General features: G+C 37.3%; 1 protein-coding gene across 4 annotated transcripts in view; it reads left to right on the top strand.

The window, feature by feature from the left end:
* GSTCD (glutathione S-transferase C-terminal domain containing) overlaps positions 1-27,126 on the top strand; it is a 71,100-nt gene that overhangs the window by 40,178 nt on the left and 3,796 nt on the right. For 3 of the 4 annotated variants that reach the window (XM_035324978.1, XM_035324980.1, XM_035324979.1), the window contains 6 exons: positions 3,384-3,479; positions 15,343-15,458; positions 16,091-16,135; positions 17,776-17,904; positions 21,341-21,474; positions 23,274-23,304. In XM_035324978.1, the coding sequence (XP_035180869.1) occupies positions 3,384-3,479; positions 15,343-15,458; positions 16,091-16,135; positions 17,776-17,904; positions 21,341-21,474; positions 23,274-23,304 (551 nt within the window). The remainder of the gene's footprint in view (positions 1-3,383; positions 3,480-15,342; positions 15,459-16,090; positions 16,136-17,775; positions 17,905-21,340; positions 21,475-23,273; positions 23,305-27,126) is intronic. The other variant, XM_035324981.1, reaches the window with a different exon arrangement.

The following is a 27,126-nucleotide window of genomic DNA, read 5'->3' as shown; positions in this document are numbered from 1 at the left end:
TCATAGAATCATAGACTATCCCAAGTTGGAAGGGACCCACAAAGATCACAGAGTCCAACTCCTGAATAATTTCTTCTTTAGAAATATGAGGTATGTAGGAATTAAAAGTGCTTCACTGAATTGCTACAGATAAAGCTGAGCCCTGTATAGTTGAGCCTTGAATGCAAGGTCTTATGCTTGTATGAGAGCAAGGGGACATGTCTTCAGTTTAGTTGTGTCACTTCAGTTTAATGTGTTAAATTATTAAGTTTAAAAAAAAAAAAAAAAAAAAAGTATTAAGGTCCTGGTCTCACAGACATGCCTCTATGAATAATCTTTTCACATTTCTTTATATTAATCAGTACATAGTAGCTTGTATAAATGCAAGCAGGTGCTTTGAGAAACTCTTTATCTCTACATAGATGCTTCTACATACAGACACTTTTGTCATATTGTAAGGAAAAAAAACATTTTTCCTATAGTTGCAATGTAATTCACTATAGAGCTGGTTGTTCTGGCCTTGTGCCTTTTCAGTTTGGTTTACTCAAGAAGTTGCTAGATCTAAATAAAATAGTCCCAATAAAATAATATCTAAATAATCCAACTCTTATACCAGAAGTGCCCATTCAAAGGATTATATCTGTATAACAGTATTGATCTGATCAAAAACACTTTACTCTGTAGGTTAGGCTTTGTGCCACGCTGTGTCTGTAGTAGTTACTGTCAGACAGTTTTACATCCTTGGACTTGAGGGGACTTCGCTCACAATGTCTATTTACATCACTCTCCTTTCAATGCTTGCTTTGTATTTTGTATACAAGGGCAGAAGCATTTGGAGAATTAGTCTCAGAAATATCATGGGAGCCTGTGATATTAAATGTGATATACCTTAAAGGAGGCTATAGTGAGGTGGGCATTGGTCTCTTCTCCCAAGCACCAAGTGACGGGACAAGAGGAAATGGCCTTAATTTGCTCCAGGGGAAGTTTAGATTGGATTTAGGAAACATTTCTTCACTGAAAGGGTTGTGAAGCATTAGAACAGACTGCCCAGGGAAGTGCTTCCGTCACCATCCCTGAAGGTATTCAGAAGACGTGTAGATGTAGAGCTTAGTTGGTTTTAATGGTAGACTTGGCAGTGCTAGGTTAAAGGTTGGGCTAGATGATCTTAGAGGTCTTTTCCAAAAGAAATGCTGCCATAGATGTCCATGCAGAAGTAAAGTGTCCCTATGTTACAGCAGCTTTTTTAAGCCTTATGTTGCCATAAGTAAAATTCTAAGGAGGAAGTGATGCCCAAGTGCCTTTACTTTTGTGTAAGTTATCCGTATGTCTTTAAATGCTAAATAACTTCAAATAGTATCTTTTATTTTCCACTTCTATATAGTGACTTTTGAGGGTCTTCATGTGTAAATGATGCAAAGCATTGCCACAGTTACCAGAAATATGAGTGAGTGAGTGTGTGTGTGTGTGTGTGTGTGTGTGTGTGTGTGTGTGTGACTTTATGTCTAAGAATTAGTTTCTTAGCAGAGGCACCGCTGAGCCATTCTTTTAAGACCTGGCTTGGCTTGACCAACTGTTGATGATAGCTCTAATTTGAGCAGGAGGTTGTACCGGAAGACCTCCAGAGGTCTCTTCCAAAAACCTTTTGCTGTGCTGATTTGTTGTGCTCTTTTCTTGGTGCATTTTCCAGCCTTTGACTCCTTTGACACTCTACCAACTTACAAAGTTTGTATGAGTGTACCATTTTCTATACAACTCCCTGCAAAGATTTGCCTGTTTTTCAAATGTTTTAGTTTTATATTCTATACTGCTCTTGAACTATCTCACATTTTTATTATTTTCACGTGTTATTTTCATCATACATGTTTTGTTTAGTAAGGCAGATATTTTGGTGAACCTGCCTTCTGGCAATCAGTTGGAGATATGTTTTCTTTTAAAGTTTTTGAAGGCAGATGTTACCTTAGCTTGGGTCTTTGTTTAGTTGACTGAAGTCTGAGTTGATGAGTTTCTGTTGGAAAAGAGTTTATAAGTTTTTTAGTTTCTTTTGGCTTCAGATCAAGTACTGAAGTATTTATAGAAATTCAGCAAGCTGTTTGAGTGCCTACAGTCCATGCTATCCACATTTTCTGTTTCCTTCCATCACCTTAAAACCATTTGTCTCATTTTGTTCAATAATAAAGTAATTAAAATACACTGGGAGATAGAGGAAAGGAATGCACTGATGTTTTCACTTCTGCAAAGAATGCGGTGTTGACAGGAAGAGCAGGAAGATACTATCATACGTTTCCTCCTCTAAATTAATTAATACAGAGTTTCCATGCTGAAGATAAGTTTATGGATGACCTTAGTGTTTAGTTTGATGGCCTTAAGTATGGTGATAGTTTGTACAGTAAACAGACATGATGTCTAAAGTTAAGCTGAAAGTACTACTGTTTGTCCAACAGCCAGCTGGTCAGAGTTGCTTGCTACACAAGGGCCAAATGAATCATGTCTTTGTTTCCTGATGTTCTTTAAAAGTAAGGCCTAGGGGATTGTAGTAGACTACTGGGCTGGTGCCCACAGTTTCATTAACTTCTTTTTCCATTTAAATTGCTGTCTCCGTTTCAAAGGTGGTTGAAGGGATTTATGGATTTTCCTGGCTATTTGCTTTCATAAACTATGAAAGAATAATACAGAAGGCCACCCTGCAAAAAGCTGCTTAGCGCACAAATAAATGGAGTTGGTTTTTTGTTATTATAATCATTGGTTGGGCAGGAAGCGCCTATTGCAAACATTCATTGCCTTGGAAGCTTGTTTTGCTTTTGCTTTGGATTTCATGAAAATGAGTTAACTGTGACAGCCTTTGCAAACTGCAGTTGTGTTTGTCCCATTTAAAATCAGTAGGGAAAGACTCTTTGCTCATTTGTAAATGAGCAAAATCTCAAATCTTAATTTTGGTATTTATGCTTGTATTGAAGAACTGTATATGCAATTAGTTCTTCAGCAGTGTTTCTGAAGTGATCTTACATTGGATTACCGGGAGTTAAAATTTTCTATCTTTAGGCAGCTTTCTGAATTGATATACCCAAATTGTCTGAGTTTAACTGGTATTTTACGTTTGCTCTGAAAATCTTCGAAGGATGCATCTATTTGTGAATAAGTGCTATGTAGCATAACCCACTACTTCTATGTTAATAGAGAGGCATTTTTCCTTATGTGTAGTACTTCCAAAATGCATTAAAATGTAAAGAATTATTATGTTTTCTTCTAAATTTGATGTAAAGTGTTACTGTCTGCATGTTGGTTACCACTTGGGAAAAACTCCACTCCCCCTCCCCGCCCCCCCCAGGATAGCTTAATGTCATAATCCTTTTATCATAAAGTGTTCAGTAAATAGTATTTGTCACTAATGAACTTCTATTGTTTAGCCAAGTGTTATCTCTACAACTATGCAAATCCAGACGATACAGAGCTTCCCAAAGGGAAAGCTGACGGTGCTGAAGTACGTGTTGACTCTGACCCGGGTTGGTTACCAAGAGTACCATAACGATATGGAAGGGCTAACAATACTTAGATGTGGTATGCTACTTGCAAAGCTGTGCAGCTGGTATTCAGTGACAAGAGCTTAGTCATGGCTGAAGGACTGGCATCTCCACCTGCTTTTGGTGTACTTACTTTGAGCTCTTTATATGAGAAAGGAGAGGAGGGAAAAGGCTATGGAAAGAGAAGTGCTAATTGAAAAACACATTTATTTATTTTTTTCCCATGGTACTTCTTACAACAAAAGTTTATTTCTTATAGAATGCAGTTCTGGAGATTATACAAATCTGAATGCTGATGGTCAGCATTTACAGACTGGTAACCTGGCTAAAGCAGATACTAACATTAGACACCAGAGATTCAAAGAACACTTATCCAAATCTGATGATCCACGTTAAAGCTGTGTAGAAAACATTCTAATTAGGTAGTTAGTCAACTAATTTAATTGTGCTTACTGTCTGACCTGAAGTTCATTTTGATTTTTTTCCCCCAAACTGGGCTAAGAAAAATGAAGTTAAAAAAGGAGAGAGAGAGAGAGAGAGAGAGAGAGAGAGAGAGAGAAATGAAAGAAAAACACTTAAGTGGTCAAACAGTTACAATTACTGAATTAAAACCTTATGATGGAGTAATGTAATTCATGTATTTCCTATGAACTCTTGAGTGTTTTTTTTTCAGCCCTTTAAACTAACATAAACCACATGAACACCAGAGGCATTCATTTTATGCGGTAAAATGGATTGAATTTACTAAAATTTTCATAAATTTCAGATTTATATAGGATCAAGCTATAAGTGCCATGATAATTGCAGTGTGGATAAGACAAGGTAGAAATATAAATTTGACTTTTCAACGTGCAACTAGAATGGCTTCATTTAGGATTCAGATCCAGCTGTTTTGAAATGTGGTTGCTTGTTTATTAAGATGTCAATGAGTTATGAATTGGTCATCAAACCCATTGCAGTAAGGGAAATTCCTTATCATCAGGATAAGTGTTTTGGAGGGATTCCTACAGACATTAACCTCTGTACAGTAAACAGGCATGATGTGTAAAGTTGAGCTAAAAGTAATGCTGTTTGTCCAGCAGCCAGCTGTTCAGAATTGCTTGCCGCAGAGAGGCCAAATGAGTCACGTCTGTCTCTTAAACCAACTTTTCCTGTTTCTGAATTATTAGTTCAGGCTTTCTCCTCTTAGTGATAGGTAAATCAGAGACAAGCATTCAAATAATATTTATTTGCATATTTAGAAGCTGTGGCGGTAATTAATGAGACAATACATATCAGAAGGTGTCTTTCAGTCTTTGCTTCATGTACCTATGATTTACTGCTCCCTAAGTGGCACAGAGCCACTTAGCTCTTACCTTTTCCAATATTCAGCATGAGGAGCTCAGAGAGGGCAGTCTGCTGTGTTCCTGCATGCACCGTGACTAGGCTGCTACTTAACATCCAAGAGTTGGCTCCCCGGAGGCAAGATCCTGCAGAACAGCTGTGAGGCTGAACGGCAGGGGCTTCTGGCCTTTGTCCTGACCTCAGCAGGGGCCCATCTCTGGTTCCTGCTGGGGAAGCAGCTCACCATGTTTCTGCTAGAGACAGCCACTCTTAGCCCCTGCTGAGTGCTGAATTCAGCAGGAATTAGCAGCTCCCCCTTCTCAGCGAGGCAGTAGCTGTCAATCAGGATATTAAGCTTGCAATAGATAAAGAGTGGTAACTTGATTCTTGTTTTATTGTTAGGCAGTGATGACTTAATCTGAAGAAATTTTGCACAAAGCAAGCAGCCCCTATCTCATAAGCCTAGGTGTTGCTGAGATTTGATATTATATTGTGTGTAGGCAAACCAGTATTCCTTTTGAGGTTAGAGACCTATTTACACTATTAAGCAAAGCAGAGTTTGCTTTTCCCTTTCCTCTGTTCTCCCCTGAAAGTTTTATCATCTTTGAGTTCAAGGTTTGTACCGATGTGCTTTTCTTCTTTGTCATGTCTCTTACACAAGTTCTCTGCTCTAAGTGATAGGCGGGTTTAAACAGATAAGGAGTAGAACGTAAAGGCAAAAGGGCTGACAGCTTAGGAGTAGTAAGAGAATGGAAAAAGAAAGCAGCAACAGGGTAAGCACAGTGAGGACAGGAGAAATGCGATAAAATGAGATTCTGTGTGATGTGAGCAGGTGAGTTGAAGACACTAGGGAAGGTAAAGGGGTAAGGAAAAAAAATCTGAGGAAAGGTGGGTAAGGGGAGACCATTTGGTGGAAGTGACATTCAGTAACATGTGCAGTGGAAGAAGGGAAAGACAGTGGAAGTTAAAATATGAAATGAGTGAGTAAACACAGGAGATGTAGTTAGTGCAAATAACCTGCATGTCAAGTGCTGTATGTAAGGTGCATAGAACTGGCACACAAATAATTGTTTCAGTGCGTTTCCTCCTGCTAATGTTAGTTTGGTTTGAATCTAATCATCAAAAATTTTGATTTTTAGCTTCAGATTGTGCTATTGACCTGCACAACCTTGGACAGTTTTGTAGCCTTTACAGCATAAAAATTGGGATGTTCTTAAAAAAGAAAAGTGTCTTTTCTTCTATTGCTTTTACTCCTAGGGGCAGTAATTGGTTGTTTTTGCTTGTTTCCAAGTGGTGCTGCTATTGCTGTTACTAGCAAAACACCTCTGGCCTTCCATAAAAGCAGCAGTTAAGTTTCAGGTTATACAAGTTTATATAAGATAATACTTAAGTGGTTAATGCTGTTTGTGCCTCAAATATGAACCATCCTGCTCTTTCTATCACTGAAGGCAGTAAGCTGCTGTTAACTTGTTAGTGAAGCTAATAAGGTCATCCAATAATTTTGAATAATAATATTTTCTTAATACATCCAATCAAAGTAATACCAAATTATTGAACTTTTTTTTGTTGTTCCTTCAGTGAAAGATTACACAGCAGCATTCCTAGTCTTGTCAGATATTAGTCTACACTTAAGAACAGGAAAAAAAAGTTGAATATATTTGATATTAAGTTAGCTAAACTTGGGGTGGATTCACCAAAGCTTGGTAGGGAAGCATGAGGTTTATACACTGCTAAGTAGGGCATAGAATATATAGAATATCCTGAGTTGGAAGGGACCCTTAAGGATCATCAAGTCCAACTCTTGACACCGCACAGGTCTACCCAAAAGTTCAGACCATGTGACTAAGTGCACAGTCCAATCTCTTCTTAAATTCAGACAGGCTCGGTGCAGTGACAACTTCCCTGGGGAGCCTGTTCCAGTGTGCAACCACCCTCTCTGTGAAGAACCCCCTCCTGATGTCAAGCCTAAATTTCCCCTGCCTCAGCTTAACCCCGTTCCCGCGGGTCCTGTCACTGGTGTTAATGGAGAAAAGGTCTCCTGTCTCTCGACACCCCCTTACGAGGAAGTTGTAGACTGTGATGAGGTCTCCTCTCAGCCTCCTCTTCTCCAGGCTGAACAGGCCCAGTGACCTCAGCCGTTCTTCGTACGTCTTCCCCTCCAGGCCTATCACCATCTTCGTAGCCCTCCTCTGGACACTCTCCAACAGTTTCATGTCCTTTTTATACTGTGGTGCCCAGACCTGCACACAGTACTCGAGGTGAGGCCGCACCAGCGCAGAGTAGAGCGGGACAATCACCTCCCTTGACCTACTAGCAATGCCGTGCTTGATGCACCCCAGGACACGGTTGGCCCTCCTGGCTGCCAGGGCAAGTGGTTGAAGTTGAAAAAGAAAAGAACAGTTGAGTGTATTGCTCTTAAGACTGGCAATTTGTCTACAGTAGAGGCTGCTTACACCATGGGCTTTGAATTTTCTCCTTGAAAAGAAGAATTAAATTAAAAGGTTTAAGAAATATTAATAAATGAAGAGCTAGGTATCTTTCAGTTTTATTTTTATTCAATGATTCTATCGCAGAGCTGTTACACTTACTTGTAAGTGCATTTGAACGTGAATGTTTTGTACCTGTTTAGCATAATATTTGGAATACTTTCATTCTTATTTTTTTAAACCAAAAATCAACTAGTAAGTCTTATGTATGTATAGTTTTTCAGTATTAGTTACTTCTGCTTTCCTGCTTGCTTGAACATGTTATTGCAGGTCCCAGGAGTTTACGGGTCTCTCTTTTAAAAAGTTTGCTTTCTTTCCTAGAGCATAAGCTGATTAAAAGCTAATACCATTCTCAGTATTTAAAAGAAACGTGCCGTGGAGGGATTATTTATGACTTTGGAACTACTGTGATATGTGTGTTTGATTTTGAGTAACCCCTGCACACACAAGTCTATGGATTATTTGTTTTTTTTTACCTTTTACAATCTTGGTTATAAGATCCTACAAAATTTAGGCAAATAAGAAGAGAGATGGACATGGTCTTGATATGAAAGCTGCATCCCAGAGTCACTTAATTTCCTTCTGATCATATTTGTATAGATGTAAATTTAAAGTAAGGCTGTTACAAATCTGCCTGCCGTACTGTGTTTGCTTTGATGCCCACTTTTTGAGCAAGGTATTTAGCATTGCTACTGCTTGTGACATACCTATTCCATAGACTTGTAACATAAGTCGGGTTGGAAGGGACTCAGGAGGTTATGCAGTCCAGCAGGGGAAGCTTACAAGATCTTGGAACTGCTGATGAATTCAGAAAACCCTGAGTTCTCTTTATTGCATTTTGATGCTGAAGAAGTGAATGTAATGCAGAAAGATGAAGGAGAAAACAGGAGTGAAGGAGAAGCCACATATGGGGAAAGGAGAGAAAAGAGGGAGAAAAGGAAGTAGAGGAAGGGTAAATGCCATGCATCTTCTCACAGTTCTGTCATGACACAGTGTTTGGCATCTTCCTTAAAATCCCATGGTTGTATAAAATTGCCTGCTTTCATTCTAAAACAAAGCAATTTCCTAACCTCTGGGATTCTGGAAAAACAGCTTGGAAAATATGAATCTCAAGGCTTTAGAATGAGTAAACAAACGAACAGAGTGCACAGTCAGCTAGCTTAAATGTGTAGTAGCTCACAATTTTAGAACTGCCCTAGCGTTTTGGGAGAGGCAGTGATACATGGTGTTTCTAAAGCATGCTGTTGGCAATATTATAGTATGAAAAACTTAGCGGTAAGCATGGTTCTAACAAGTACATACTAGTGTGGATAACATTAATTAATTTGAGTACATCTAGAGGCTTCATAATCCAGTATAAAATAGTTTTTAAATAGCATAAATCCGAGATAAGATGTGTAAAATGTTAGTTGTCTGTGTCTGGATTCCTTTTAGTTGAATACTTAGGGCATCAGTTTTAAATATACCAACTGCTAAAGAACAAAACAAAATCCTTCCATAATTGGTAAAAAGAAACAAAAAAAAACACTAAAAAAAAAAACCATAACACCAACAAAAACACACGTGCACACACACGACTTTTCTAAATAGAACTGCTATATGCAGGGAGAGCCCTACATTAATTTTCATTTCATTTTACTGACATCTGTTGACTTATATGTATCTAAAAACTTAATATAAATATTATTTTATGCCTGAAATGATAAAACTTTTTTACAAAGCTTGCCTTAATAAAGAGCAGATAGGTTAGTAAGATCAGGAGGAAGGTACTCTTATCTAAAAACCAATAAATGTTCTTGTGGAGTTCAGCTGCCTTTCCTGTCCTTGTTACTACCATCTATCTAAATATTTTAAACTGTGCTTTGTTGCCTTCTCTTCTCTTACTCCCTTGACTGTAGCTAAAATATCACCACGCTTGATCATAAAAGCCTTTCTATAGTGGAAAAATGATGTACACTCTGAGGTTATCTTTTCTGGCCTCATCTGTTGACTGAAAGTGCATGCTATGCATTATCCAGGAGGATAGTTTGTAGACTTTATTTGTGACATTTGGGTTTGATGTTGGCTTTTCTTTTTTGGTTTGGTTTTGGTTTGGTTTGTTTTCCAGTGAATGCTGAGGGCCCTATTGTACACGTGTGCACATTATTTAACTTCATGAATGCTGTTAGTTCTCATGGACCTGCCAGGGACATTCAAGCCTGCAAAGTCTGGGCTCTTCAGAATGAAGAGTGACACTTTGAACTGCACAGCACAGACCAGCTCTCTATTCATGACAGTAGCAAGACTCTGGGCAACGAATACTGATTTTTTTTTAACCCATTAGTCTCATCCTTCTCGGAAGTTTAAAAAAACAAACGCACAAAAAAACCCACAACTTTCCTGAAAAGCTGATTACTGTTGTGATGAACTGGAAAAGCGAAGACATGAAGTAACAATGAAAATATCCAGGATCTGATAGGAAAAGTTAAATAAACAGTATGCCAAGACTACCTAATAGCAATTCTCTTCCTTTTAACATGGATTGCTGCCTTTAGGAATGCATGAAGGTGCTGAAGCAGCATATATACCTGTTATATCTGTTAAAAAGAAAGCACTGACATGCCCTGGTACCAGCAAGTAAAGGCATGCAAGTCTTGCGGGGTGTTTCCAAACTTCATAGATCCAGAATATGTTTTGATAAACATTTGCTTAGGACAAAAAAAAGGGGAAAAAAAAGCTTAATCAGCACTGGATGCTGATTACTTCTGTTAATTAAAAACAAACAAACAGAAAGAAACATTCTTGGCAGTGGGATGACTTTGTGTGTTCGAAACAGGCATATTGAAGAACAAGTTAATTTATAAAAATGTTAATAGTAAAAATAGAGGAAAATGAGTTTTTCTTCCATTGCAACCTGATCTGCAGTAGTGTCCCCCCAGAATCTTATAGTTCATAGCTTATTTTTCCAAGTGTGAATGGAGAGGGAGTTCAGAAATGAAGGTGAGATATGTAAAACAGTAATAAAAACTCAATTTTTCAATGCATGTTACTAGTTCTTATTATTCACTCGCTCTCTGCTTTGCTTGTCTGTGAAAGAAGTTCCTAGGATATTCCCTGATAGGATTAATGCATTAAAATTCTGATGCTGAATTTAGGACAGTGTGCGGTCAGAGTTGGATTTTATTTTTATGTTTAAATATTATTACTTGACCCAACTCAGTTACCTTTTGAAATTAAATCAATGGGAAAACTATTTGAAGAGGAAATCAATTAAGCCTATGCAGGAAGTCCAAGCCGAAAAGGCATGAGACACTGGAGTATTTCTAGTGTACCTCTGTTAACCAATCATGAATGTCTACATTATTTTTGCTTAAAGTATTAATGCTTATATATAAATATCACACATATGCCATATATATACCACACATACATGTATCCAGTGTGTGTTAAGAAAAAACAGAATAACATTTGCTCTTCCACACATAAACATATGGAAATTGAGTCAATATTAACCCCAAGCTATCTGATCTTATATTGGATTGAACACAAGGTTTAACCTCTAGACAAGCAAGATAAATGAAATAAATGAAATAGAATGGACTCATATTTCTCTGAGAATTTAAAAAAAAAAAAAAAAAAGTGACAGATTATGCTCCATCATTACATAGAAAAGTTCTATAAACCTTAGGCTTTACTAACATTTTGTATCAAAAACTGTTCAGTGCAAAATTTTTCAGCTCAGCTGCAATCTCCGTTTTGGCTGTACCTTATGTTTCTCTTACGTTATCTCCAGAAACAGAGAAAAGGATGCCCAGCATTATGCCTTGGTGATAAAAGTAGTAAAGTCTATCTTTTTCCTAGTCTGATTTTTATGTAAGAATTTTTACCTGGTTAATTAGAGGAAGTGATTTACACTTTGAGGACTTTGGTCATAGCCATAAGGAAAACTGCAAAAATGGTTACGAGCAGCAGTCTTTGTAAGTACGAGACAATTTTGTTCTGTGCTAAATTGCTTGTTTGCTTTCTAGGACACTCTCACAGTGCCTAGAGAAAGTCAAGGAGGAATCAAGGTATTCCTGTATTGTGTAAACATGGGATGCACCACTAGGGCATACATGAATAAGCAGTAAAGGAGACTACTGCTTAATGCCGTGCAGTATAGCACCTGACAGAGAAACTAGCTGAGGATCCCCAGAGCAGTATTAGAGACAAAGAAGCTTGGGTTTGTTGCTGCGCTACGGGGCTGTTACCACTTCAAGAGCCAGTTCAGGTGCCATTGCCTTGTATAACTGCATTTTTTTGCTGCAACTTATGGATGTGCCTCTTGAAACAGCATGTTTAGTTTTCCCAGTCTGTGGAGATCTCTGGCTCATCTGTCTTCATATCTAATTATAGTTTGAGATGTTCTGCAGAACCAAAAAGCATGTCCCTACCTGCACGCTGCTTTGGAAAGGCAGCAAGATCAGAAAAATTAAATGGAAAAAAATACTAAGGTTTGCTGTAGTTTTGCCTTCAATAAAACTATTTCCATCTTTGCATGCAGACCTATTTGATACTTTGTGAGGCTTCAAAAACAGAAACTTTATTTTTGAGTATCTGACTGATGTTTTTCTATGTCACTATCCAGCAGTTATTGTCTTTACTGATTGCATTTATTGCAGGATTTGGCAAGTTCTTTTAAATAAGGTTAATACTATTGTGTACTATAATACTATTCTATACTATTCTATTACTATTTCTGGCTAGTAAGAATATTTCTTCATAAATAAATATTAGCTGAGCTGGCATCCTTCATCTGTTTGATGTTTCTAGGAGTTGCATGGAAGCCACTATACAGTATATTAATCTTACAAGTACTATACTTAAGTACTTTACTTAAAAACAAAAAAAAACAAACAAAAAAAAAAGGAAGGGAAAAAAACAAACATAACGTGAAAGCACAACAAGCATCCCCAAAACAAACAAGCAAACAGCCCCCCCCCTTGTCCCCAACAGGAACCAAAAATAGTATAGCAGGAGATGATAGCATCATCGAGGTGAAGGATGTAGGAGCTGAGTATTAAGAAACAATTAGAATGTGCTGAATTATCATAAGTAACTGCCAGAAGAAAAACAACAATATTGGTTTCAGAAAAGCTCATTTTGATTAGTAAATAACAAACAACTGTGTTGGCTTTTGCTTTACAGTTACTGAGCCTTTTGGCTGTACTACGATCAAGTCTAGCTAAGCAGTATAGCAAGAAATATGCTCTATTCACTGCGTTTCAGTGAAAAGTAGATTTTCACATTATCATTTGAATTAGTTAGCTGAGGTTTGTGGAAAACCTAATTAAAAGATCACGTGCTAAAATTAGAGCTATGTAACGTTCTGCTACACGGAATGTATGCGCTATGTGATTATATCCATGTTTTGGTAGCTGTATGTTATGTTGTGCCGTGTTACAACTTCAAAGCTGAATAAGGATAAGGCATTTTACTTGTTTAAGGAAACTTGAGTGGCTTTTCAAATTTAGCTTGAGAAATAAGGAAGTATTATTTGAGGACTGAAGGATTGTATGAACTTGAACACTGACAAAAGGTAATATAAAAATAGAGGAGTGTTTGTGTGCTGAAAAATTACATTTTTGTGTGCCAAAATGCAAGACCTGTATGTGCCATAGACACTTTAACGCTCTGCTTGACAAGGGCTGAATTAAGGGTAATGCTGGATTTGTGAATTCAAATTAAGTATTTTCATTTTGACAATTAATCAAAAATGAAAATAAATCTTTCTGGGACTGTATGGCAATATGTCAGTTGAATTCTTGCAAAGGGAACAAAGCACTTTACAGTGGCCTTTATTGTAGGAAAAGGTCACGTTGTTCAAGGTTTCGCCTTGTCAGGCTAAACTGTCAAGGTACCTTCTTTCTTATTATTCTTGAAGACAGCGATTAGCATTATTTACCATTACAGGGCTTGAGAAATACACACTGAGATGTAGTATTTTTAGACATAGAAGTTTTAGCTGAATTTATTGCATGTTTGCCAAAATGAAGGACTAGTGCGCCCATGCTAACCTTCTCTACAGGCCATGTCACAGCTGGCGGGCTTGCTGTAATTCTAGCTACCATGTTTGAAATACAGAGGTAGACAAAAGGCCTATTGATTGGAGCTTGGTTTTCTGTCTTTCAAGGGAATGTATTCTACTTAGTAAGAATAATTTGTAGAGTAAGGATGAAGCCTTGTTTGTTGGTAACCATGAAGAGCTAATTTTCAGGGAGTTTTTAAAGGCTATAGGCTGATATTTTTTAACCTATTTCTTATTAACTTACTGCTTAGGAGGTCATCTAACTGAAGAGTAAGTAATGGATCTGTTGCTGATGGAACCTGTTAGCATTTTAGGTTTTGACTTTAGTGACACCAGGACCTAATTGCTGACTTTGCATGGTAAGAAAATTTGGTGGTGTTTTTCAGGAGGTATACTTGATACTGATGCATGCAGGCCTCTCAGGAAAACCTTGGGGTCAGGGAATAAGAACAGAGCAGCTGGATAAGGCAATTAAGAGCTTTTGTGTGCCTGGATTTTTGTGCTGTTTGTTGCTTGACAGGTGTGGTCTGTCCTTCAGTCTCAGCAGCAAAATGGTTCAGAACATTTCTGCTGATGTGTGTTGAGACGCAGGAACTGGAAACAAAATTGTCTCCCCGGTCTCTCTGGCAATTAAGAAGATTTAAAGTTGAAAGCAGCATTAAGACAGTGTTATACAAAAGTTACCAAGGGAAAAAAGTATTTACAATGAGCCCCATTAGTTTAATTGCAGAGTTAACTTGAGCTCAGGGTGAGTTGAATTCTGAAAGCTTTCCACCAAGGGGACTTGCATCTTTGTATCATGAATGAGCTTTAAGTACTTTCCTTGCTTGTTTTCACCGAATAGAAAGCAGGAAAGAAAAATTGTGAATGTCAAAGTTACTTGCGTGGGTTTATTTATTTATTTATTTATATTATTTTATTTTTAAGATAATGCTTGTAAGAACTAACCCTTGTTAAAACAAGCCTAATGTAAATGAAGCCACATAGGCTTAAAAGGGAAATTTTGCCATGCTCAAACCCCTTTGGGAGGAAAAGAGCTGGCCTTTTATCTTCATGGTGTATTTCTAAGGAAGGGACTGTGTGCTTTGAGGTTCAAAGGATAAGCCCACACTGAATTCTGTCAAACAAAATACTCTGATACTTCTACCATGCTTTTGGAAAACCTATTTTTCTGTTCTTAGCTGAACTTGAAATTCGATTCAGTATTGATCAGGATCCATGTCCCTGCTACTATTCTTTACCTTGGAAGGCTAACCTGCCCTAAATGAAGAGCTGTCATACCAATGCTGGTTTCAGTGTCCACACTGAGCTGTTTGGGCAGCTCACTTTTACCAGCATGAGGTGCTGTCCCACCTCTTGCTGCTGACTAGTCAGTTTCATTACAACTAAGAAACTGCATTTTGGACTTTATCAAGCATACTTGAAATAAATTAATATTTTTTCCATTTCTGGTTATGTTACAGATGCTTTGAAAAGCTGTACAGGAGTGCTCATTTTAAGAAGCACCTTGTTGCACAGATAGTCATTTAAATAAACTGGGCTGCTTAATATGAAAGTTAACAGGAGAAAGAGTGAGACTTCTTGAAACAAGATGCTTCAGGATAGTGTAGGGATTTATTTTGGCAACAACTATTGTGAATGGGTTTGAGCTCTCTTTCTGGGCATGATTCACAGGTTTGGAGTATCATCATGCTGGAGTTTAGGCTCATTTGATTATTTTGTATGTATACTTCCAGTTTGCACAGGTCTCTTCCTAAGGATACATTAACAGCAAGAACTGGAAGGTTTTAACTGTGCTAAAGATGTTAAGAAAGCTCTATCTAATATTTGTAAATTTAGCTAAAAATTGATTTGGAAGCTGAAGTGTTCTAGACGTTTTTTGCTGTCAGTCATAAATTTCAGATTTCCAATGCTTAGCTGTTACCCATTTAAAATTATCAACGTTGAGAACTGTTTATCACTGTTCAGGCATTTTCTCTGTCATCCCCAGGAAAGATGTCTAGTGATCGGGCTCTGAGGAAACAGCAGCAATTGAATAATTTGGTAGCAGCTGTGACAAAGCTCGTTAAGCCTGGAGATGTGATTGTGGATTTTTGTAGTGGAGGGGTAAGGTGTATTTTCTTTACATAATGCTATTTCATTTGGCTTTCATCTTTGGATTTGTAGATAGATGCTGCCATGTCTCCTGTGAAGAAAGGCTGAGACAGCTGGGGCTGTTCAGCCTAAAGAAGAGAAGGCTCTGGAGTGACCTCATTGCAACTTTTCAATACTTAAAAGGGGCTTATAAATAAAAATGGAGAGCGACTTTTTGCTCAGTCAGATAATGACAGAACAAGGGGGAATACCTTTAACTAAAAGAGGGGAGATCTAGATTAGATGTTAGGAAGAAATTCTTCACTCAGAAGGTGGTGAGGCACTGGAACTGGTCTCCCAGAGAGGTTGTGGGTGCCCCGTCCCTGGAAGTGTTCAAGACCAGGTTTGACAAGACCCTGGGCAACCTGGCCTAGTGCGTGGCATCCCTGCCCATGGCAGGGGGGTTGGAACTGGATGGTCTTTGAGGTCCCTTCCAACCCGAACCATTCTATGGTATGATTCTATGATAAAGCAAAGCAAAAATACATATGCTGAAATTCTAACTGCTTGCAAAGGTTCTGTCAATGGTTAGGGAATACTCAATGTGAAATGAGTCAACAATGGGACACTGACAAGATTTTGTTTTTTTGCTTTGGTTTTCACAGGGACATGTTGGAATTGTTCTTGCTTACATGCTGCCATCATGTCAGGTAAGCTCTAAATTAAGAATATAAATGGTATGAGCTTTTTGTCTCTGATAATTACCTTAAAAAGATGTGCATCTAGGGAAAATAAGCATGAAGACAAGAGTGTTACTTTGGGGGAAAACTTAAGCTTTCCCCAATACATAGAGAGAGATGTTTTGTTAGTACCTGTAAAGGTATTTATCACGTTATTATTAGTGGGGGGAAAAGGGTGGAAGTTATCCCTGAAAAGGAAAGTTTAGAAAACGTTCGTGTAACTTTCGAGTACAAACATTGACATGTGTATGCTTTGATTCAGCAAAATAACCAATTACAGTGCTAAAGTGCATAGATAATCTTACTGCTTTCTAACAAAGCATTTAAGCTTATGCTGTGAAGTGTGTATAGACACGAAACCCTTGTTATGTGAAGGTCTGCCAGTACCTCTGCCATATTTTACCCCAAGTGAGGAAACATACAGGCATAATATGATAGCATTTTTTGCTGTTAGAAATCTTAGAGGTTTTATACTTGTACACATACACTTTGCTCTGTCTGCAGCCAGTTGTGCCCAATTAAGGAATTAATTGGCAGAGGTAAACTTTTTTTAGAAGAAAGGTTTCATATGTGAATACCAATTACAACATTTTCCTATTTCCAACATTGAACAACATGATTATCTTTTTTTTTTTTCACTCTGTTTTTAATTATGTTCTTAATTATGTTACGTTGTTTTGAGAAATGACTGGGTGAGATGGAATCCAATGAAAGGAGTGAGAGACTGGCTCCTTCCATAGGTGTGCTGCTGGGTATGCTTCTGGGCTTCGCTTGGGCAGGACATCCACTTACATACTAAGACCATGAACCAGCAGAAAGAGTAAGGGAGTAACCTCCGCTAACAGGAGGAGAACAAGAACTCAGGGAACATGAGGTTTCACTCAGTGTTACAGAGCTGGCTGGCAGCAAGCATCCTCATGAAAGGACACAGAGGACAGGGAGAGTTACTTATTACGTATTATGTCTCATTATTCTCTTCTCTGTCTCATCTAGTTACTTTAATTTGTCTTTATTTAAAAATTTAATTTTCTAGTTTTTTTTTAACCCTTACAATACAACATTTTGAGTCAAAAGATTTGGATTACTGTTGGAGTGCAGTGAAAATTTGTTTGGAAACATTTGCCTCAGAGGTCAGTCATGATGGGTATCGACCATCCTTGTAAACTCTACCTTAATTCTTGTCACTGATTAGGGGGAAAATGGTTCTTCATTTTCACAACAAACTGGGTGCAGAAGTCAAGAAACTGAGCTATCCAGTCTCATGGATGTGACCCGGACTTCCATCAAATAGAATTTCAAAAAAGAAAATACTTTTACAGTGGAGATTTGAAATGTGCAGATTTTTAGTGTAGTCACAGTTGTGTGAGGTGCTTGCGTGAGAAAAGGGAAGTTCTAGACCTAAGACAATGAATGAATAAATAAATAAATTTGCCAACTGATTGGTACTGGCAAGTCTTTCATTGTTGTTTTGTCACCTGCTAATCATTCTGTAGGTCTTATAAGTAACTTGTAGCTTAGTTGAGAAAATTTCTCTGAAGTTTTGTGCATGCTGCTAACGTTTTATTTTTCGGTATTATTTTGCTTTACTCTGTCTTGTGTATAAAATCTAGGTGGTGCTCATAGAAAATAAGGAGTTATCTCTGATCCGTGCTAAAGACAGAAGCGATGAACTAGGTTTAAACAACATTTCATTCATTCAAGCAAATCTGGACTATTTTAAAGGGACTTTTAACATTGGGGTAAGTGTTTGTAACTTTTCAAGTTCAGAATTTTAATTTTAATGTCTGGTTATCTATTTTCTATGACTACTTAACTAAAATATCTGAGAAAAGGAAATTTTATGCAGACATTATTTCTGATGCTACATGAAGCACCTTTGTTATATTAACCAATATTAGGTTGGTTTTCTATTTATTATTTGTTGCAAACTGGCATCACTTCAGTCATTATATGAGTCAATAAGGAAGCAGCATCTGTTCTAATCAAATATGAAAATACGAGTGCTGCCTGACCGTGCTGAAGAAAAATAACGTGGTAGATTCCTGATTTAATTATGTTATTTTAAAATTAGCTATTCACTGATGGGGAGGTATGCTGGGAAGGGTTTTGAAGACAGGAAGAAAAAGGCAGCTTGTGCTCAAAGTAAGCCTGGGTACAGGAAAGGGAGATCAGAGGTGTAGTTAGGTGACAGTAAAGGCATTTTCAGATAAAGCAAGCAACTCAAGACTTCACAATACAAAACTGAGGAGTAACTTTAATGAGAGAGAGAATGTTATGCTAATGATCTAAATGTGTATTCTTTGTGAAGAGTGTACTTGAGCTGTATTTTTAAAGGCAGAATGATACCTCAATTTTGTAGGACTCGTACTGAGCACTCCTGTTGCAGTCAGCGGGTGCTGTTTTGACTTTGGTGACTGTAAATGAGCAGACCAAAGCAGGAATCATATCCATAGGAGCAAAGTAAATGATTTGAATACTGATTCAAAGTATCCTGAACTCTGCAGCCCTAGTGAAGAATAAAGTATAAATAGTCTCTTTTAATGCTGTAAAGATTCCTCTCTTCTGGTTTGATTTAATGTTAAAAGCATCTGAACTTTTACAGCAAGTCCCTAACTTTCAATGCAAGTCCCTAAATTATCCATCCAAGTGCCTGTTTGTAGCTTAGGGTGTTTAATGCTGAAGCTTTATGGCACATATTCTCCAGTTCTGTTTAAGTATTTGGTTTATTTAATAAAGGAAATGAAGCATAGTGCAGAAGAAAGAGGAGAGAATAAATTATCTTAGCATAGTCCTTCCAAGTGTAAATTTCCAGTTCTCTAGCTTTATTTTCTGTGTTAAGTTGTTTAAATCTCATTGGATGAACCAGAGATCTATTGCAAAAAATCAGAATCTCCAGAATAATTTAGTTGTGTGTGAGATGTGTAGTAGTTTGTTAGTGAAGTTAGTCTCCAGTGTTGCAGTCATGGGAGTTTTTCTTAATTTTTTGATCTGTTTTTAAGGTTAATACTAAGTTAAATATCTCCTTGGAGTTTTTGTTTAATAAAAAGGTGTTACATTCTCCCTTAAATCTCATGACAAGTAAAGTGCTAAAGTCCATGTCTGGAAAAAATCACTTTGAAACTCTTCATTTCCAGGTCTGTGATTTCTTTGGCTTGATTCTGTAGTCTATTCCACAGACAAACCTGGAGCTTTCCCTTTTTGGGAGACCTATGTCAATCTCATCTCAGAATTCGTTTGTCCCATATAACAATTCCCTCTCCAGGATGAACTGTTTCCTCTGCAGCCACACGTAGGACAGGAGCTAGCTCTTTCACTTAACAGTAGTGCAAGTGCTTGACAGTACATTGGAAGGTAAATAATGTAAAGTTTAGCTGCCTTTGTATCGTTAGGTCATAAATGCTGGTCTGATACAAAAATTGCAATATAATGATGCATAGATGTGTACAAAGTTTGGTGATGCATCATTTCTAAACCCATCTTCTGAGGCTTGTCAAGCTATTCACTCATTGCATGACTGTGCCATTTTCAATGAAATAGTACAGCGTAAATGTGAGGGGGAACATGACAAATTCACTGGCTATGGTACGTGAAATTTAAAGAGATCCAGAAAAATGAACCTGAGAAGTCTTCATCTCTCTACTTTTTGTATTAATTTAAAACACGTTTATATGCATTTTTAGTTACTGTGAAATAAAAAACTGCACTACTTGGCTGTTTTCTTAAGCGCTATCTGTGAGGAGTTCAAAAGCAGGTTAAGAAGAATGCATCAACCAGTTCCTTTTTTATTCCGCCAAAAGGCCAGAGGACTAATACAGGTCAATGGTCTCATACTGAATTAGCTCTGTGGCTTTCCTCAGGGGACGCTTTGTTTTCCTTTGTCTACAGATGTGTGAATTTGTGAATGAAATGCATTAACTGTGTTTGTCCTCGCTTTTTATTTTGTTTCAGACAGGGAGTTTGACATACAGGATATCCTGAGAAAACTTTGCCTTCAATTTTATTTGTTGATTTTTCCCTTAACTAAATTGACTCTGAGGAACACAAAGAATAAATCAAATGGCTTAAAGTTCATACAGGCTCAACAAAGCTACTTTTTTTTTGTTTATTTGTGCTTTATCCAGGACTGGTTTAAGGTACCTTTTCCAAACATGCAAGCAAAGCAGTTGTTAGTTTCTGCTTGGATAAAAAGGGAAGTAACTATAATTATATTCCATGATAATCTCATATTTTTTCTGGTCTTAAACTAGTTTTATTGTTAAATTCATAAGGACAGAAAAATTGCATTGTGAGATTACTACGTATATTAGTTTTTAATGTTCTGCTTGAGACAGGAGTATTTGTTTCCATCTGTATGCAGTTATAGTTCAGCTGCTGATTAATGGTCTGCTCAGCTGAACTTACATCAAGCAGTCTGCAAACAAAAAAGTCTTTGTTTTAATCCACATCTGAGAGCAAAGTTTTTATCTTCCAGTTGCTGTACCTTGAAAAACAGCTTTGAACCTTGAAACGTGAGCTTTGCAGCTTTAAAGCTTTTTCTTAAATTTACAGTGAACAAAAAAAAGCATAGAAAACAATGCAGTTTTACAAATCCGAACTGCTGCATAAAGTAGCAGGCACAATATTCAATTAGGGGTAAGGCAGACTGTATTTCTCCTCCAGGGCTGAGAGGCTGTAGAAGCACATTGAGAGAGGCGCGTTCTTGATTTTTGTTTGATGTTTGGGATTGTCTGGTATCTAATAAGGTACAAATGGGAACGAGAGGGGTTTTTTGCATTTCTAAGTCCTTTCGGCTTGAACAAAAACTTTTAACTAATCACCATGGTAGCTTGTCTTTTAATATTTTTCTGGAGCTTCATTTTCAGTTGAGTTGATATGACAATGCAGTGCACCTATGCACCTATCTTTTGAGTACTTTTGGTGAGTGACCCTTGTTCAGTGCTGCTGACTCCCTTCTTAAGTGGAGTAGGTCATAAAGTTTCCTCAGCATAGACATGAAAGAGAGAAATGCAAAGCCAAGGATTTAAGGACCAGGCCTTTGGCATAGCAGCTTCATTGCTAAGCCCTCTTCAAGGATTTAATGCAATCAATCAAAAATACTACAACAGGAACAGGATTGTATGTAGAATATTGCTATAAAGAATTTGCTTGTTTCTTTTTCTGTTTTTAACACTGTAGGTGGCTCTGCATGCATGTGGTGTGGCAACAGACATGGTGATCGAACACTGCATTAAGGCGCGGGCAGCCTTTGTCATCTCCCCATGTTGTTATGGCTTCATTCAGAACACTGTGAAGTTTAAATATCCACGAAGGTAAGGTAAAACTAACAAGGTAAACTTTAAAATAGCAATTCAAGTGAAAAAATAAAATGCTAGAAGAGTACAAAATTAATCAACTCAAGGTCAAGATCGTTGCAAATGTCCAGGTTCAATTGGTTCATACTTACAGTGCAGCTGTCTCCTCCCTCCTTTTTCTTTTTGCAAATCCATCTTGAAAGGGAGACAGGTGGGTAATTTCTGGGTTATTTTTTCTGGATTTATCCAGAAAAAAAAATCACAGAAGATCAAAAAAGACTCTATACCTTCAACACAGTAGATACAGTATGTGGGAATCTATGTAATATGCAGACCTCTTACCTTGAAATCACAAAGTTAATAGAAAACTCATGAAAAGTAATGTAAGAAGGGGAATTGACATTTTAATGTTGGAGAAAGATGTAAGCAATCGGTTTAAAGAAATAGGTCTGCTTTATGCCACAGTTTACTGCTTGTGAAGCTGTTCTGATTTATTTCCAAGTAGACGAGCTCTCCTGTTTTTTGGATCCTATTTTTAATACTTTTTCAATGGACTGTGTTTCTCCAAATCTGCCATGTTGGAAATGTTTCTTTAACTGAGGCTTAAGAATTTTAATGCCTTTGATACAAATAAAATGTGAAAGTTTGGCAAAAAGTAGCAGAAGATATGAGGCTAACAGCTTTCTAAGGCAGAACTAGCTGGGGGAGAGGGTTTATTTTGTTTCATTTTATTTTCATAAAGCTGAACTTTGCCTTTTGGATGTCCAAGATGAATCAGATTTAATTATACTAGAAATTAAAGCATTGACTCAGGTATTTATTTTCTGGAAATGGAAGCTGAAACATGCTGTCTTAAAAGGAATTAACAGATCTTAAAAAAAGTTTCCACGTTAAATATTTTCCATATCTTTCTCTGTTATTGAGGTGTGCTGTCACAGAAGTGCTTGGAGAGTAAATACTTAAAACTTTGTCAGTTTGCTAAACTTTGCATTTAACAATCCTTTCTTAGTCAGTTTGATTCTTCCATCTCTTTATAAGTGTCCCTTTTGTTTTCTCCTCTGACAGAGTAAAACAGAAGTATTTTTAAGGAAGAGGCAATAAAATCATAGGCTTTCTGAAGTTAACAGACATAGCATTTTTATCTGTTGTTTTGTACGATTGACTGGGTGCTGTTAACTTTGGCCAAGTAATATTTTAAATCATGAAGTCCAGAAATGCATACTACGTTAGGAATCTTTTGTTGCTGTAGATGCTGAAAAAATGTAAATTGTTGAGGTTTTGTGTTTGCTAAAATTATAAGTCTGAGAGTATAAGCCAATGTAGGAGATGATGTGGTTGATAACATATTGACCCTGGCTCAAGCTATATTTTAGGGTTTACTTCTTTTCCCTTAATTTTTAAGATTATGACACATGATAGACCTCCCATATCCCTATCCTGCCCATATTCCCTATTCAGTTCCATCCTAGAAACACCTTACTCTTGTGACACACAGAAAATGTGTGTATCTAGAGGTTGTGTACCTGTAATACAAAGTATGTGAAAATGTGGAAGACCCAGTAAATCTGCATTAGCACTTTTGATGGTTTAAAGAGTAGATTTGTATGAATAATTCAATAGAAAAGACATCAAACGTGCTTTTCTTTTATTAGTCAACAAACTGTCATGGTTTCTATTTTTTTGAATGCCTTTCTGTATACTACAGATACTGCTGTTTTGCATAAAATGTGGTCAGGTATGTAAGGATTGCTTCTATTTTCCATCTTGGCTTTTTTAGATGTTAATTGAATTGATCTTTTTTTTTTTTTTTTTTTCAGTAATCAGTTCAAAGAAATTTTATCCTACAAGGTATGTAAAATAAACAGCTGTGGATAGTGGATGGAGGGGGTTTGGGGCTGTTCCATGCATTTCACTGAGTCTTATCAAATGAAATACAAGTGTTTATCTTTTAATTGTGAGGGGGTACATGTGTTATGTGAAATGTTCATTAGTAATATAGACATCGTTGTGTTGCTTTCTCTCCAACATCCATTTTTAAGGCTTTTTTTCTTCCATAAAGTTTCATGGTATCTCCCCCAGATAATTCTTTTTCATCATGAGGTATAAAAGAGCCATTCCTAAGATATACCTGTTTCAACACTTAACAATTACAGGATACCAATTTATGTCTTAAATAATAACGCTTATACTGTAGAAATTTACAATCATTTTTTAGGTAAAATGCTGACTTTTATAGATATTATTTTATGAAAAACTCAGATTTCCCCCTCTAATTTATGGCTGGGAGATTGGGCATAATGAATAGGAAGAACAAATACTCTTCATCAAGAATTCTGTACAGTATTGTTTTAAAAACTTTTATTCAAACATTTTAAAAGTATTCAAATGGAGTCTGTGTGGAGATAGCTTGAGAGAAAACTGGGAGAATGAAGCAGTGAACATGCAGATCTGACAGAATGAAGATAACTGGGGAGTGGAAAAGGACAAGAGCAGAGAATTGGTCAGGTGACAACTGGTACCAATTCATTAAACTTTGTCTGTTGTGTTTAAACTTGTTAGTGATGAGCAGCCAGAAGTTTGATGGTTAGGTGCGCTTAATGTGGCATGGAAAGAGAATATTTGCATTTAAGAGAAGAAAGGATATATAGAGACTTTGCTAGGGTTACATGTCAAATCCTAGATAATAGTCTCAGTGTTTAGAATCCAGAAAAGCCTATGAATTCTGGAGATGCAGAATAATCCTCTATGACTGAAATATGTGAGAAGGATATTATTTCTAATTGCCAAACGTAATGGGGACAGTGAGCATACTGATGATGCTGTATTTAGCAGGAAAATGGAGATTGTCCTTTTAAATCCTGTAGTTGGAAGTCATTTAAAAACATTAGAAAACTTCTCGCTACCTTGTATAGGGAGTTTCAGTTATTATAATCTTACCTTCATGACAGCTTGGTTTATGTACACTTTACTAATTTACGTGGAAATAAATTTGCGTAGATTGAGATGATAAAAGTGGCATAGTGGATTTGGACCTCGAATTAGTTTTTCCATGGATCAACATTCCTTCCATGTACTTACATGTTCCTAACACATAATCACCAAGCACTCAGGTTTGAATTTAGAAAAAGTTTATTTGCCAACATATTACTAAAAGTAGACCTGTGGACGGTACAGAGGGACAAGGTGACATACAAAATCAAGGAAGCCTTGGTTAGGATAGCGTGTGTAATCTTATTGCAGCTCTGATTTTTTTTTTTCTTTTTTTTCTTTTAATATGTGGACATTTAGATCACAGGGTTTATCACCACTTTAGAAGTTCCAGTGTCTTATTGTTTGTGTAGCAGAAGTGCACAGGGGCCAATGGCAATACTAAAAAATAATTCTGCTCTTAATAACATAATAGTCTATACAAATGATCTAGGCTCGATGGTGCCTCAAGTAATCCTAGATATAAATAACTTCTGTTATACAGCTAGCTATATGCATTTTTATATATCATATTAATAAACTGTTAAAGGTTACTGGCTAGTCGCCAAAGCTGCCATGTGTTAGCCAGACATTGTCTGTGTCACCCCCATCCACTTCCCATTTTAAATTCATTTCTCTTATCTTCCATTTTAGTGAGATCTAAAAAGACATCCAGGAGTCTGGCAATTCCAAAACTTTTTTTGATGAGAACATTGTGCTGTAATTCATTAGTTTATAGCTACAAAGAATAAGGTGATGGTAGCTGTAGATGTCTACCATGATACATTTTGAGACTCTATTCTTCAAGACACTGTCCACGTAGGAAAATTGGAAAGTAAGAACGAATAACTTTGGACATATAGCTCTGAAAACTTACTAGGCATTTCTGTGGGTGTTCTAAAGGCGAAATAACTGCTTATACATGCCCAACATTTATGCAGTTTATAATTATTGTCCTTGTTACTTTAGAAATACTTTTATCCTCATTTCTGCCACCAGGGAATGTGACAATTTACTGATTATATCATGGGAAAAAGATGTGGTTATGCCTTAGACTCTAGTCTAGTTTTAAGGTTTGCCTCTTGTAGGAAGCCACGGCACGAGGCCCAGTCCAGATTTCCAGGTTGTGCGGCGAGTCTTACCTTGGCTCTGGTCTAGTTGAATGAGCTGAGATCCTGTTGTTGCAAAGAGCCAGGCTGTGCCAAGTGCCTAAAGACTGGTGAAGGGTTCTGTGCTATCTCTGACCTCCTTCCTCTCCTGTGAAACCCTTCTTTTTCTTCTCAAGCTGCCTATGCCTGTTCTGTCTTTCCTAAGAACAGCCACGTTGCCTGTGGCATTACTTCTCAGTTCTCCAGTAGTTACATCTGGGTTAAAGGTTTTCAGTTCTTTCATACTACAGAAATAGCCATATTTAAACTGCACTGACTGATAAAACATGTTGAGTCCTAAATATGTTATAGCATGTTCTCATTTTGCTTGCAAATTTGTTGTGGAGCTGTGAGCTGAAAACCCTCATGTGAATTAGCTGTAGTAGGAAGCAAACATCCCTGCCTCAGGATATTGTGTGTTTATTTAAATAAGTAAAATTTGAGTTTAAAGTAGCAATAATGTCTTACTATATTTTTATTTGAAAATCTGCGAGCAAACTTTTTGTGGTCAGGTGTCTGCAATTATATGAATTGGATGGAGTGCACTGTGGAGAGAGTTACCATCTTGATTTAATATGAAGATGGGATTTCATTTAGTTTTTGTGTGTGTGTAAAATGAAGACTTTAGGATGTTTATGTCCCCCTTAGTAAAAAGCTGAAGTATCCTTACTTCAGTATACTGAAGGAAGCTGAAGTATCCTTAGGTGAAGTCTCTCTCTCCATCTGTTACAGCAACCAAGCCTTAAAATCATCTATTTGTATAAGTCAAGAATCAAAAAAACATTTTCCTTTTGATGCAAGACACATGTTCATTTTCAGAAATGTACCTCTGGAAGCTTTGCGTAGCAGTGTGTTTTCTGGTGTTGTCTGTTTCTGTTTTCTCCCCATACCATCATAGGAGACTTGGAAGTGTGGTGCAGTTCTAAAATGGTTCTGATTTACTCTGTCCTATGCTTAATACTGCAGCTGTCCCAAATAGCACAGCTGTCAGCAGAGCATTAATTTCAATGCTATACCTTCAAGGCTTTTTCTGTCACCATCTGGTTAACTCACCTTCCTTAGCTAGGCTGATCTTTGAGAAACGGTTCTGCTAGCATAGCTGGCATTTCTTTGAAGGCAGTTGAGGACAGGGTTCTGGCCCCATCCAAGCAGACAGCAAGGGGGTGGGTTAACCCTCTACTGCACCATAACCCTGAATGTCAAGACAGGGAAAACTCAGTGGCAGCTATCATGGAAGCCTCTGCAGAAACTTTAAGTCGAACAAGGATAGTGTGACAGCAAATTGTAGACATTTTGAGGTAGGAAGCTTACCCATTCTCAGCCAGGTGTTCCTTTACCTTCAGGATCAATTTTTCCTTCACGATCTTTTAGGTTGATCCTGGATGGATTTGGCAGAGCAAAGGAACTTTGTCCCCACAAAGTGGTGATTCTTTGATTCAGAATTGCTGCTTAGGAGAAACATCCAGTATTTCACGTCACCTATTTAAGAATTTTGTCTTGACACTTCACTGACGCAGACATGCTGCCCAGTGATGACTGTGCTAAAAGAAGGCTG

The sequence above is a fragment of the Oxyura jamaicensis genome, chromosome 4 (assembly GCF_011077185.1).
Source record: "Oxyura jamaicensis isolate SHBP4307 breed ruddy duck chromosome 4, BPBGC_Ojam_1.0, whole genome shotgun sequence".
NCBI classification, from domain to species: domain Eukaryota; kingdom Metazoa; phylum Chordata; class Aves; order Anseriformes; family Anatidae; genus Oxyura; species Oxyura jamaicensis.
The sequence above is the reverse complement of the archived record's forward strand: the minus strand, read 5'-3'. Positions and strand labels throughout refer to the sequence as shown.